At 47.6% G+C, this 13,555-nt stretch overlaps 7 protein-coding genes across 7 annotated transcripts; 2 read left to right on the top strand and 5 right to left on the bottom strand.

Moving 5' to 3' along the window:
• Nucleotides 1-243: 243 nt before the first annotated feature.
• Nucleotides 244-1,274, top strand: FVEG_10675 (hypothetical protein; the record flags this gene model as incomplete). The annotated part of the gene is made up of 3 exons (XM_018899835.1): nucleotides 244-285; nucleotides 334-423; nucleotides 477-1,274. 3 exons carry the CDS (start codon nucleotides 244-246, stop codon nucleotides 1,272-1,274), a joined length of 930 nt encoding a protein of 309 aa, XP_018757984.1.
• A 112-nt stretch (nucleotides 1,275-1,386) lies between these two features.
• Nucleotides 1,387-2,791, bottom strand: FVEG_10676 (hypothetical protein; the record flags this gene model as incomplete). The annotated part of the gene is made up of 3 exons (XM_018899836.1): nucleotides 1,387-2,005; nucleotides 2,051-2,528; nucleotides 2,584-2,791. The coding sequence occupies 3 exons, from the start codon at nucleotides 2,789-2,791 to the stop codon at nucleotides 1,387-1,389; spliced, it is 1,305 nt and encodes a 434-aa protein (XP_018757985.1).
• Nucleotides 2,792-3,257: 466 nt separating this feature from the next.
• On the bottom strand, nucleotides 3,258-3,679 carry FVEG_10677 (hypothetical protein; the record flags this gene model as incomplete). Its single annotated transcript, XM_018899837.1, has 3 exons — nucleotides 3,258-3,450; nucleotides 3,500-3,604; nucleotides 3,660-3,679. 3 exons carry the CDS (start codon nucleotides 3,677-3,679, stop codon nucleotides 3,258-3,260), a joined length of 318 nt encoding a protein of 105 aa, XP_018757986.1.
• Nucleotides 3,680-4,645: 966 nt separating this feature from the next.
• On the top strand, nucleotides 4,646-5,683 carry FVEG_10678 (hypothetical protein; the record flags this gene model as incomplete). The annotated part of the gene is made up of 4 exons (XM_018899838.1): nucleotides 4,646-4,648; nucleotides 4,717-4,945; nucleotides 5,075-5,386; nucleotides 5,481-5,683. 4 exons carry the CDS (start codon nucleotides 4,646-4,648, stop codon nucleotides 5,681-5,683), a joined length of 747 nt encoding a protein of 248 aa, XP_018757987.1.
• A 412-nt stretch (nucleotides 5,684-6,095) lies between these two features.
• Nucleotides 6,096-6,358, bottom strand: FVEG_16861 (hypothetical protein; the record flags this gene model as incomplete). The annotated part of the gene is made up of 2 exons (XM_018906098.1): nucleotides 6,096-6,140; nucleotides 6,194-6,358. The coding sequence occupies 2 exons, from the start codon at nucleotides 6,356-6,358 to the stop codon at nucleotides 6,096-6,098; spliced, it is 210 nt and encodes a 69-aa protein (XP_018757988.1).
• Nucleotides 6,359-6,961: 603 nt separating this feature from the next.
• Nucleotides 6,962-8,274, bottom strand: FVEG_10679 (hypothetical protein). The gene has a single exon (XM_018899839.1). It carries the CDS (start codon nucleotides 8,175-8,177, stop codon nucleotides 7,356-7,358), a length of 822 nt encoding a protein of 273 aa, XP_018757989.1. The 5' UTR covers nucleotides 8,178-8,274; the 3' UTR covers nucleotides 6,962-7,355.
• A 91-nt stretch (nucleotides 8,275-8,365) lies between these two features.
• On the bottom strand, nucleotides 8,366-11,803 carry FVEG_10680 (hypothetical protein; the record flags this gene model as incomplete). The annotated part of the gene is made up of 5 exons (XM_018899840.1): nucleotides 8,366-9,999; nucleotides 10,050-10,222; nucleotides 10,316-10,419; nucleotides 10,473-11,295; nucleotides 11,358-11,803. The coding sequence occupies 5 exons, from the start codon at nucleotides 11,801-11,803 to the stop codon at nucleotides 8,366-8,368; spliced, it is 3,180 nt and encodes a 1,059-aa protein (XP_018757990.1).
• Between the last annotated feature and the right edge of the window lie 1,752 nt (nucleotides 11,804-13,555).

The raw sequence follows: 13,555 nt of genomic DNA, 5'->3' as shown, positions 1-13,555 counted from the left end.
CAGTGCTGCCTCTTTGTTCGAACGAATGGTCAGAGCTCCCTACCAACCCCCGTGACTTCGACCTTCCACTGTGATTCATAAAGGGACGCCATGAGCTGAGACGCGTTCTAAAAAGTGATAAATTAGATTCCTGGGGAGAAAAACAGGTCTTCTCTTGTCACCCAAGGATACCGACATAAGTTCGAGTATCCTCACCTCAACCCACAGTATTCTTGAACCACTACATCGAGCGCGCTTCCCATCATGGCACCCTTTGAACCCAAGTACACCAATGAGGTTCAGCAGGTATGTAACACTTCTATTTCATGATACTCCCCTCGCTAACAGTAGCAGATGATGTTCGTCGCTGGTGAGACGCAGGATATCGCCAACGAAACCGCCGCTCTCGTCGAGCAGATTGTCCGCGAGCAGATCATCCATATCGTAAGCATCCCACTACTTCCCTCTCCGAGACATCAATGCTAACATATAAACAGCTGACCAAGGCCAAAGAACTCTCCGCCAGACGCGGCGAGAAGTTCATCGCAATCAAGGACATCCTCTTCCAGGTCCGCTACGACACCGCCCGGATGACTCGCCTCCAGAATGTCATCCGCTGGAAGAAACTCCGCGGCGAAGCCAGAAAGACAACAAACGAAAAGGACAAGCCCGAGAACGACGCCGAAGATAGTTTCTCCGACACCGACAACGCCGCTGAAGACACCGCCAAGAAACCCACCGAACCCTCCGCTGCTCTCATGCCCTGGGACGAAGAATTCATGTTCCCCGTCCGACCTCCCGGCGGTGACGCTGATGCTGTCCAGATCAGCTCTCAATCCCGGGAGCGCCTCATCTGGGCCGACGAAGTCACTGCCAAGATGTCAGGCGAAGAGTACACCAAATGGTGCTCCTACCGCAAGGCCTCTTTCCACCGCGCCAAGGAGGGTAGATTCCGCGAGTGGGCTTGCATCGGCGTGGTCGCTGACCTGCGAAAGAAAGACGACGCCATTGAGATTCTGGGCTCTATCGCCGTGGAGATGGTTAAGCGCCTTACCGATATGGCGTTGTCAATCCAGGCGCAGGAGATCACGACTCAGGGCGGGAAGGAGAATGAGGCAGCGGCTACAGCCCTTCAGGCTAGAAGACAGGGGCTGTTTCTTATGTCTAACCCACAACGGCCGGCTATTGATGCTGGACATGTTCGCAAGGCGTATGAGATGACGCAGTCGCAGCCTAAGCGGCGGGGGTATCAGCTCAACCGAATGGTTGGGGCGAAGCCTCTGCAGTTGATTTGAGAGGATGGGAGAAGGGACGATAGAGGATGAAGATGAAGACTGGTCTACCTGTTCCTTTAGGATGAGATAAATAAAACTTAATAGATCTAGATCATAGATACCGCACAGAGTCTCACGACTCGGCGACCTCCTTTAGCGCCATAAGCTGCGCATTCGTCCACTCCTTCACCTTGCCTTGCCATTTACCTCCCGCACCTCCACCCTTGATATCCGGGACAACTGCCTTTACCTTCTGCGCCATCGCCTCGACAGCAATCTGATCACCAACAATAACCACCGGCCCACTGCCCTTTGGCTCCCCAATAGCAATGACAACCACAAAGCCCGTGCCCTGGAGAACATCTCTCGTCTCCCCAACAATCTTATTAATAAAGTCCGTATTCCCATCGTAACGGTGAATATACGCATTCATCCTGTTCTGCACAACGATCCGAATAGCCTGCTCGCTCTCAAACTTTGCAACCTCAAGTAAGAGCTTTCGCTCAGAGCGTTTCAAGTCCGTGACTGTGTCGGAAAGCGCTGTAGTTCGGGAGACGACTTCGCTAGGGACGTTGCTGGATGAGAGGAGCTTCGCGATGGAGCTTATGGCACTGACGGATGATGTTGCGAGCTTGATGGCTCGATCGCCGGTTATGAAGGATAGACGGCAGTTCTTACCGTGGACAGATTGTGTTGAGCCGAGGATTATGAGGGAGATGTGAGATGTTTGGGAGAGGTGAGTTCCGCAGCATCTGGAGCAGTTAGTAGTTAGTTCGACTTAAGGTTTGTAGACTCACGTGTTTGTATCAAGATCCCCAATGTGAATCACGCGTACAACACCATCAGACTTGTCGTAATCACCAGGAAGCTTATCATGCTTCGCATCATCCGGCGTCTCAACCCGAATCGGCAGATTCTCACGGATCAACTCTGCACACTCATCCTGAATAGCCAGCATCTCTTCCTCTGTTGGTTTCCGCTGCAAGTCAACGTAATTCATGCCCCCATCAGCGCCCATACCCCAACCGAGCGTCTTGAGATCATAGCGGTTCTGCATCACAGCGGAGAGGAGATGCTGGCCGGTATGCTGCTGCATATGATCCCATCTTCGCTTCCAGTCTACTTCTTGTCGGATTTTGTGACCTGGTGATAGAGGCTTGGGGGAGTAGATTATGCAGCGGAGACCTTGACGCTGAACGTTCTTGATAGGGATGGGGGTTTGATCTGAGCCTGAGAGGGGGGTGATTGTGCCGTGATCTGAAGGTTGACCTCCGCCTGAATGCAATCTCAGTAAAATGTTGTGCAACTTAGAAAAGAGGGAGTGTAATACCTTCTGGGAACAGCACCGAGTCAGCGCATTCGATTAACCACTCATCATGCGAATGAGAATGCCCATTGCTCTTCTTTGACTTGTGCGCTTGCTTTGGCGCCTTCTCACACGAAATTACTTCTGTTTCGAGGGTCTTGAGGTATGAATCCGACTGACACGATAAGTCGCCGACAACGCGGCCTTTGCTGGTTTGCTCTGATGTTGCCATTTTGAGGATGGAGATGCCAAGGGATGAAAGACCCGTTCAGTTGAGATGTTTCAATGACGTAGTGGGGTATGCTGACAAAGACGACATGTCACTTGATCAGCTGAGATTTCGCGAGTCTTTCAGATTAAGATGAAATGAATGTGAGGACCTTGAAGCTGCGCTTTGTTACAATAGCACTACAAAGTCGGGTTGGTAGTTTAGTAGATAATTTGGAGTTGGAATTGACTTTGTGTAGCATTGAGTTACCCCGTTTTAAAGCAACGGTCAGCGGACCCTGTGCATAGCACCAATGATTCCGATTTCATTTCACAGCAACGAGATTTTCATTGGAGTATTGAAACGCTATTGAGTTCTTGTGATAAACACATTATCATCATTGAATCGTACGGCGCTTTGCGCCCAATACTTAAAGCGGCCTCCTTTTTACCAACCATTGCTTGTCTTCCCTTCCCGACGGCCGATGCGATTACAGGCCAGTCTCCAAGAATTGAATGAGATCTTCCTTATGTTCACTCTGGAGATCATTGATCTTCTCTCCATTCTTGTACATGTGGAATGTAGCAGGTTGCGAAACACCAACCTCCTCCGCGAGACCTTTCAGTTCGTCGATGTCGACCTTGACGAAGCGGAAGTCCTTGAACTTGTCCAACTCATAGGCGCTATATTCGTCAGTGGAGGCCTATATATAGAGTAAGTTGGGAGACTCACTGGGCGAATGTGGCAGCAATGTGCTTCGACTCTGCGCTGTGCGTGGAGTAAAAGTCCACGACGACGATGGGATATTTCTTCAGAGCATCTTGGAACTCGTCCTTGCTAGTAAACATCAGTATATGTGGCAATTGACCGTGGGGTTTGAATGGGAACTGACGTTCGGATGTTGTGCACCATCTTTTCTGAATTGGGGTGGGGGGTGATTGACGAGTCTGATCGCGGCGAGTCAGTGCGAAGTTGGTGTGCAGAAAGGTCAGGCCTGTGACCGAGTCAAGGACGTACAGTAGTACTTCGTGATATCTGAGACGTACGACGGCGAAGCGAATTCTGAAATGATGAGGTTTGTTGTTTTGATGTCGAAGCTTTAATGGTGACGTTGTTGATTACCTATAGTGAGACCTTTTTAGCTGACATCATCATGCCGTCATTACGAAGTATCACGACGTTCTCCTCCGCACTCGAGTACCGATGTTCGGAACACAGCAACGGCGAGATTCCGATTCTTCACCGCTGATTCCTCTTTTCTTACAAATGTCATGTTCTGCAGGACAATGAGAAAGACTAAAAGTCTTAAGCCATACTCTCAACAACTAGGTAGGAAAAGTAGGGCTTGATATGGAATGCGTGCTAAGACGAGCTGCATCTAAAGATTCATTGGTAAAATCTTGGAATCATGATATAAGGTACTACTAAGAGTTAGTCTATAGAATGCCATGTTCTTACCTTAGGTTAGCTATAGGAGCCCTAACAAATCTCAAGGGTTGTTGAGATATAGGTCTCAATAGGCCTTGGATGAACATCCATTGCCTTGAAAATAATTACATTAAGTCAACGGTAACTTTGGTCATACGATAATTCTTTTAAAGCATTTACTGGCTTCCAGCTGCATCCAGGGATCCAATAGTCATGGTTCAGGTGTATTTCTGCTTCTTTTTATAGGGATTGTACCAACAGCCGCCATATTTGTAATGATCTGACTGCCAAGCACCTGAGTTCGACAAACTATTGATTCTGTTTGATGTGTTGATTGAGGCGGCAATTTACGGTGTCCCGTCCCGGCTTTGTTCCCGGCTTCAAAAATCTGTCTCCCTCCTCTCCTCAGTATCATCCCTTTCACAATGTCTGTTCCAAGTGACTGACAAAATGGTTACTTTGAAGTTTGTCTTCTTTCTCCTCGCCTTGAGCACTGAGAGTCTGGTGGCCTCTCATCTCAGAGCGTCATCTGCCAGAGCAAACTCGGCACCAAGAGTATCCCTGCCAGCAAGGTTCCCCGGGCCACAACAACCATCCGTAGCAAATTACCAGTTCTGAAGAAGCTCGTCCGCAAAGTCAACGTCGTGGTAGTTCCCAGGCCCACTACTACTACGTCCACTGAGGTCAAGACAATTACTGAGACAACACAGGCTGATCCTGATGTCGAAACTACAATTGAGACAAAGACAGGTACGAAATTTGCTGTCAATTGTTAACTATACGATACTTATATGCAGGGTGTATATGCGACGACTTCCATATCAGCATCCTTTACGAAAACTAAAAGATATTCCACCACGAGCATTATACTAACCCTAGCTGGCTTTATCTCTGCCAAGGGCCCTGACTGGCGGCCCAAGGTCAAGGTGAGAGACACCCCTAAAGACATAGCTGCACCCGACCTTCTCCCAGCTGGACTTCAGTCGGAAACCGAGTATGTCCAGCGCATCGACTGTACAAAGGAAAACTCAACTACGGCCCTCAAAGCCACAACCATCACGGTGAAGGAGGCTCGCGTTACCGCCAATCCAAAAGACCAAAACGAAATTCGTCACATCAACCACAACTACAATCGAGACTCAGTATCCGCCAAAGGTGACGGAGACTTCATTCGAAACTATTATTTCTACTGTCACGGAAGACCACACCGAGACCGCTATTGCGACTGAATTAGGCAAGTCCACCCTTATATGCAAAGAAACATTCTACTAACAAATAACACCAGTGACTGTAGAGAGGGTCATACCAGTTGACTACTACGATGCCTACGGTGACACCAACATGCTGAGGACTGCCAATGGAGGCAAAATCATCAGCAGCCTCAGCATCAAGATCAGCAGTAGAGCCAGCATAATCGACGGCCTTGAAAATCCATATGAGTGCTATGTTTGCTGCCAGCAGACAGCCGAAGGCTTGTTCTCCAATTGAAGTGCGAACTCGATGTGCTTGTTACACTTCCCTCGTACGACTGGTTTCTGCAACAATGGCTAGATTGTAGCTGCTAGCTATTATACCAACCCGACCACCATCAGCGATCATCTTTTGAGTAACGGTCAATGTGGCAAGTTAACAAATGAAACTCCATGATCTTGAATTATTTATGGGTGCAGAGTGATCATTTTGAGTTTTTGATCTTGGGACAAAGCGGAACATAGTGAGACGATTTACAAGAAAACATGTAGCCTCTAGAGTTCAGTATGTAGTATCAATTGGGTTCTAGGATCTTAGTAGCTGGTGCTATATGGGATGATACCAACATTCTCGGTCTGTAACAATCTGGTGTGCCTACGACATAGCCCCCAAGCAAGCATCCTCATACATTATCCTTTGCAGCCACCATTTACCAAATCTCATCACACTTGGTCTTGTCCTTTCCGCAGATGTACTGTAATGACAATCAGACGACAATACTTATGTGAATCGCGATGATTTGCTTACCGTGTAGGGGCTGTCGGGGCAATCATAGAGGTGACAAGGCCGTCCCATGCACTCCTTGGTACAAGGAACAACTCGAAGAACAGTAGCTCCCTCGCAAAGAGTGCTGTCACAGGCATTGACTGCAGTGGCAGCGAGAGCGAAGAGGGCAGTGTAGAAGAGCTTCATGATTGCTGGAATGAATATGCGTTGGCCTGTCTGTTGAGATGGTAGTTTGAAGGAAATTGTGAGTGCAGAGTGGGTTGAAATGAATCTATTCTGCTAAGAGAAATATGCCTCTTTTATAGACATGGCAGTGTCGAGGGACTTGGACTCGACAGCTGAGCATCTCGTCATAATGGATCAAAGCTCGAAGAATTGATACAGAAGGGCCGATTTTGACGCCTGGCTGATGAGCTTCTTGCTTCATCATGGGGTCGAAAAACAGAAGCTTAGGAGCCGCATGGATAACGATTCGTTGGAGTTAATTAAGCTTACTTCCCATGACCTGTTGCATGTAGATCCTCCTTGCATCACCTTGTGAGTCCATCCAATCAAGCGAGCCTGTTACTAAGATGCTGACTGCCAGATCATGGAGAACTTCGTCCGAGACTTGGCAAAGCGCCATGAATCTCTGTATAAGGAAGTTCAAATAATCGTATAATGTCTCACTGTCAGCTTACATGAAACATATTACGAATACTGTCTCACAAGGATGGTAGGCTCTTGTTTCTTACACTGCGATGGAATGACGCGTAAGCAAAGAACCCCAAACTGACGACGAATAGCAGTCAAGTATCCAAATTTGATTCATTCTTGGCAGCTGAAATGGCAGATACTCGGCGATCTGTCAACCTGATGGTTCGCAAGTAGACTCTAAGGGCACCAATCCTTCCCGTAAGGACCTCAAAGCCAAAGCCATGACGTGAAGTGCCAGCCTGTCATAAATTGGGGTCCGACTTCGGCATGACTTGTATTCTGAAGCTTCTGAGATAGCTTATACACAGTATAGAAATTCGCAAAGTAACACAATTCTTGACAAATGCAGCATGTGTTTAGCGATATGAAATACTGTGTTGTATGTGAGGCCCCTGTTCTTTGTGAAAGATTGTATGTCTGTATCTAAGTACCCCGAAAATCTGGTTTAGATATTTACAGAAGCTCCTTAGTCTCCCTACTCAACCCATTAGGACTCGAAGCTAAACTTCAAACCAGGCAGAATCTCAATGCTTTCAGGGCTGCCCTCATCACCAAGAAGGGTGAGATGGATATGCCTCTCCTGATTTTGGCTGCTTTCCAGGGTAATCTCTTGCTTCCCCTTCGTAGAACCAGAGTGAACAACGAAAGGCCATTTGCCCTCCTCAGTAATGGATCCATGAATTCCGTCGTAAACCCCAGCAATGGCATCATGTTCCTCCTTGGGCACTGAGATCGAAACTCCCGAGACTCCAATCGCACCAGAAGGATGCTTCGTGTAGGAAGGGTCTGATCCATCGTCTTCTTTGTAGGGAACTCGTAAGTGTCTCGGAGTGCGGTCGAGACACCAAAATGGTGCTTTCCCTGTATGCACAGCCTTGCCGGAAGTGGTGTAGGCAGAAGCAACGGACCACTTTAGCTCAACTCCATCTGGTCTGATACGACCGCCAGCGATTGGATCGTGGTAAATAATCTTAGAGTTAGCTTCCTTGACCCGCTGTTGGATCACTGCAAAGTCCTTTTCATCAGGGAGTGTATAAGCCCAGTCGACGAGAGTGTTCTCTTCCAGCTCTCCCCATCTATGCGTCTTTCGCTTTTCTGGATCCAAGCCATCTTGAAAGGCAATGAGCTCGATGTAGACTCCATCAGAAAATTCGATCAGTTTGTTGACTGTCCGGCCGTCTGCGTGGGCCCCGCCATCAATTACGGTGAGGGCACTCTCGAGGCGCTTTGGGAGTTCTTGCAGCGTCTGGTTGGACACCAAGACCACAATATGATCTAAAATTGGTCGCAGACTGTTGCTTTCGGTCATTTTTAAAACTGGCGTGCTATTGAGAGGTTGAAGTTCATGATGAGGGACAAAGCTTCTGTTGCGGGCAATTTACAGCAGCCAATTGCGTGATCAGAACTAGTATTACGTCAACACATCGAAATTCGCGACAAAGTGGACTGGCTTGATCTTTCTGATAGCTGTTGCTGTTGGGTAAAATTTATCCATGTTCAAGTATGGGATTGTGAACTTTTCTGCGTAGGCCTCTCTGGATCTGTAGCAATTTTATCCAATCGATCCATAGCATCCCATAAATCGTGTTTTCTCACGTCATAACGCTCAGAGCTTTCTTCCATAGGTTGGGGCCCGTAGGCTTCCCAAACCACCCCAACCGACTCGGCATCTCGCAGTTGCTCATCTGTAAGCCTTTGAGAAGCAAGCTTCTCCCTAATATCCCGTATTCTTGGAGCCCAGTCCTCCCACAACCAGTCGAAGAACTCCTCCAAATTCATGTCGTAGCGACGGCCGCCTTCGAACTCTGCAAGGAGACTTTCAAACAGTTTAAGTAGGGAAAGATCTTCCTCTCCAATTTCCTGGAGTTCCTCTTCTGGTAAAGGACCTGAAGTCGTCTCGACGATGGAGCAGCAAACGTGACGCAGATCCAGCTCAACAAACGTATAGTATCGTACAATGGCCGGATAGATCCATTTGTCATCAATGGTTTTGGCCAGATGGCCTGAGAATAAAGCGTTAATCAAACGTTTTGTTGTTAGAAAAGGATCTTCTGATTCGACAAAGAGCCTCTGCCAATGTATCCCCTCCAAGAGCTTGACCAAAGGGGTGCACCCCTTCGGAGAGCACCAGCAGTGACATTTGTCGACAAGGGTCTCTGAAAACAAAATTTCAATAGTTGAGAGTGATAAGGGGCAGTCCAGGGTCGATATCTGTTCACTGAAGTCCGATACACCGAAGCTAGCCATAAAATAGTGAGCCCCTGTCACTTCTATCTCACGGCTGGGTAGTATTTCTGCAGGAATCCTAGATGATAAACTCATACCCTGATCAATCATCCAGGAGAGATATGAAGAAGAAAAGGACCATGGAGTTTCGTATTCTATATCATCGCTCATACGAGAAGCTAAGCGGCAAATGAAGTCTGCAAACTCGTTGGCCGAGTAATAGAAACCTAGCTGGTGGGCATATTCAGCGACTTCCCGATTAGAAATAAGCGAGTAAATCGATTCATGATCGTATAGTAATCCAGGATCTTCCTCGTACACTCTAAGGTATGTTGGTACAGGACAGCCTTGAGCTTCGAGTTGGTGTTGTACCTGTACAGCATTTTGATCCAGAATTCTTGTCTGATGAATTTCTAGACCTTCTCTTTCAGCTGGATAAATCTTTTGATAACAGAGTTCTTTCAACTTCTCTCGTCTCTCTGCTAGACCTTTGATTATAATCCTTTCGCCGTGTATACAGCTGTGCTTGTTCCTCCATGACGGTCTTAGGGCGAAACGTAACGAGGTTGGGAAAAGTGCCGTATCTAATCGAAGAAGCATTTTGAGTACTTCACACCCTTCACAATCTGCCTGAGGCCCTTTATCAGTGCGATTCCATCTTCTGTTTGTCACATAGTCGATGGGATAATAGCCCATGTTGTTTCTCGCTTGAAGAGCTTTGGCGTCTGCATAGTGAAGCACTATACGTATTACAACGACATTTTGCGTTTCGATAGCAAGATGAACTGGGGACTGGCCGCAGTAATTACTTTCGGTGATGTATGATGGATATCTCTCCAACAACTGTTGGACTCCATTTTGGTCCTGTTTGAGAACAGCCTGACTCAGGGGGCCAAACTCCAGAACTATGTAACTCACTAAGCCTGGGCCCGGTCGGGAGAAGAGTGAGACTTACTTTCGGCAACCTGCGGGAAAGCTTGGAAGAGTCTATATCCAGCACCCACATCATCTTTATCCCGCCGCCATGAAAGACCCCAATCGTAATCATGATGGCCTATCGGTTCCTTGTATTTCGATAGGATACTGGTTGCAACTTCATCAGGCCTCGTACACGCCCGAAACCATTTACTAGTGGCTATTGAAATAGGAATAGGTATACACCATTAAGGTTGTGAGCAGAAGTTCTGCATAACTAGCAGATTTGAGTTTGCTTTAACTTACTCTGTGGTCTTGCGTGCGCAGGACGATGGCTCAGCAATGATAGTAAGCATCTGAAGTAAATCTGCCATGTTGTCGGCCGTGCTGGAATTAGACGTGTAGGTTCTCTATAGTACGTCGAGTTAGGCAGTAAAAAGATATGTGGATAAAAACAACATACACCGCACCTTTGTAGCGCCCACCCGACTATTGTGTCACCATCTTCAGTGACATCGGTCACAGAAGCATGGGAGTTGGCATAGCACCAGATAAGTCGTCTAAAGCCTGAAGCCAACAGCAAGTGCATGTCCTCGCGCGGCAATGAGTCATAGCAAGAGATGGTGTCCACTAATCGAAACACAGGAGAGGACCACTTATTCACGGTCGCAGTCCAGGCCACTGTTTGGCCAAGTCCCAGTATGCCTGCACCTGTTGTGAACGACAGCGAGACTCTACTAGCACGTCCCCACAACCTTTCACTGGTGGGGACCAACAGGCTCAAGACTCGCTTCGTTCGTCGGGTTGATGCAGGAAGCTTTGACAGTGCACATTCGGGCGCGTGATGGTCTCTCGATCTAACTTCAGCTTCGAGAAGGAAAGGCCCCCAGTGGCGTTGACTATAACGTACTCGCTGCGTTTTGCAGGAACAAAAAGCATTAAATATCAAGCTACCGCTACCCTGGTAACTAGCCGTTTGTATACTGGGGTTGACTGGATCAGCTGCTGGGTTCTGCAGCAGACTGGCGGCCACACTAGTGCGAGAGGTGAGATCGGACACTTGCTGGGCCATTGTTTTCAGCAACAGCTTTGTGTCCTCTGAGTCTCGTATAAGGACCAAAAGCTCTTTGACGTCTTTTTGGATATTACCAAGCCTGTCATCATGAAGTTGCGGTGTCTTGTGAATTACATCCAAAGCTGTTTTGTTCCTTTCCGATACTGTACTGAGGTCGGCCACAGCTTGGTGCATGGTGTCGAGAGTAGAGGTCGTTGCATGGCCATTGTTACTTCACAGGCACAAACATTACTACACGACATACGATTTAAAAGCCACGGGGATTGAACATACAGCTGAAATACCTGCAATATAGTCTGCAGAGCACTGTTCGTACGCGAAAGAATTTCCTCGAGCTTTTCGATGTTCTGCTTTTTGAAAGGGTACCTCAATTTGGCGCAAAGCTCTTTGGCCCTGGCAGCGTTGCTGTTCGGCAAAGTAACTGTTGGGCCTCTGAGTTCTTTTACAACTGCCAGCAAATTGTTTACTGCGGAGACACATGAGGTTTTGCAGGAGTCGATTGCATCTTTGGTTGCAGGATCGCCAGTAGGCGCCTTAGATAACGCAATATCAAGCGCATTGAGCGAGAGTTGAACGTTAGTCGCGTAGTTGCGTGCCTCCTTTAGATCTTCTTCGCGGCCGTGGATGTCATCGAGATATTGCGCGATCTCTTTGAAGAGCTGCAAGCCCAAGGAGACAGTGCCGAACGCGCTGCCAGCTATGCCGAATGCCTCCGCCATAGCGCCAAGTCGAATGCATGTGTATCAGCAATGCGAAAATGGTAGAAAATAAGGGGCAAGAATAAAAAGCGCATCGATACAGAGCCTGATTAAGATGCAGTGATCACGTGGCACTCATCTTCTCTAGATAAGACTTCGGTGCCCCAGCCGCATTGACAACCATCCAAGGTTGACAGCAAGGCTTTCGGCTACTTGTGAAACGGCGTGGACGGAGTTCAATTGAGCCTGGCTAAGCCCCTTTGACTACGCTCAGGCATCATCGAGGCCCAACACAGCCGCTCACGAAAGTGAAGATAAGCATCCTAATTGGTCTTCAATGTGCATAGCTGCTTACTGTGGTTACACAGCGCTCACATAGCCCATTGGTGGAAGCAGGCTGTGGCTTTATTTACATACGAAAACTCTCGAATCTCCAAATATTCTTATAAAACGAAAATGCTTGTCTTGTTAGAGGCTATTTCACAATCAACAGACGAGTTGCCCGATTCAGCAGATGATGATACAAAGTGCTGTTTTGGGCACCCAAAAAAAACAAGGCGAGTTGTAATCTGATCTATTGGCATGTCGCTGAGGGGAATTGGCTTTGGGGCTGTCTATCAGGAGTGATGCTTAGCCAATGATCAATTAGGCAGATATGCAAATGTGTCTTCCACTGAAACATGGTGTTTCATCGTGGGTGAGATCTTCACCCACGTTCGGCGCATCTCGGGCAGCTGTGTCACACGGCCATTACCTGCCACTTGATCCTCGTCTTCCGGAACTGAAGCCAACATAGGAGATGATGAATTTCTTCTAAATTTGCTTTTCTTTAACTTGTGTTCTCACGAAAGGCTGGAGCCTTGTACGCGGCAAAGTGATAAAGAATTTGGATCAATCTATATAAAACACTAAATAAGGGCTGTGATATGCTCAGGTACTGACCTGCAGTGAGTATCCTGTTTGACTACTCCCTGTACTGCAGGCATATCTGGAACGAATCTATACCACCTAGTTCATAACGCCAGTTCCTATAACAAACGAGTATTGTAAACGCCAATAACTCCGAAATTTCCCAGCTGACGACCAGAGTCTAGGCGGCTGGCATCACCCGAGTTGAAGTCCACGCACCAACGCCGGTCAAGTACTGGTCCATAGACTCCTTTCTGCGAGGCCTTATGACATGCTTTGGCCGATCTGGAACCTGCTTGTTGTGAGTCAGCGTGACTGAGCTGACTGAAGGTTCAACATGCATTGAACCTGACCGTTTGGGCTCTTGCGTAGAGATAGTTCCCATATTGCCTGATGTGTTTGAAAAGTAAGTGAAGAGTCAAGCCAGTGGTACGCCCTCGATCACTGACCGTTGCATTCTATAAGTGTAGTATAAGGGCGCATATCAGAAGAAGTCATCGTAAATATAATGCGAGTATGGCGCGCGATGCAAATTTCAGCTATCAGAAAATGTTAAAGAATTGAAATTAGTGGTTTGAGGCGCGAAGAATCCGACGATGGTCATTTTTGCTGCTGGATTATTGCCGTGGCAGTCAGTGGAAAAGGAAGCCATTTTATAAGCAAATGGCTGTCTTGCACAATGATACTCTGATACTCTCTTTCCCCATTCCACGATAATCTCAATCCTCTAACCCCTCATGAAGGGGCTTTGCTTGAGGCACATGACATGTACACGTGAGATAATAAGTGCGAAAACTACCAGTGGTTGTTAGCGATCATCCCCTTCTCGAAAGTAATTAGAGTTCAACGGGACCGAAGGGGCGA

Source organism: Fusarium verticillioides, chromosome 11, assembly GCF_000149555.1.
Source record: "Fusarium verticillioides 7600 chromosome 11, whole genome shotgun sequence".
NCBI classification, from domain to species: domain Eukaryota; kingdom Fungi; phylum Ascomycota; class Sordariomycetes; order Hypocreales; family Nectriaceae; genus Fusarium; species Fusarium verticillioides.
This window is presented reverse-complemented; position numbering and strand designations above follow the sequence as displayed.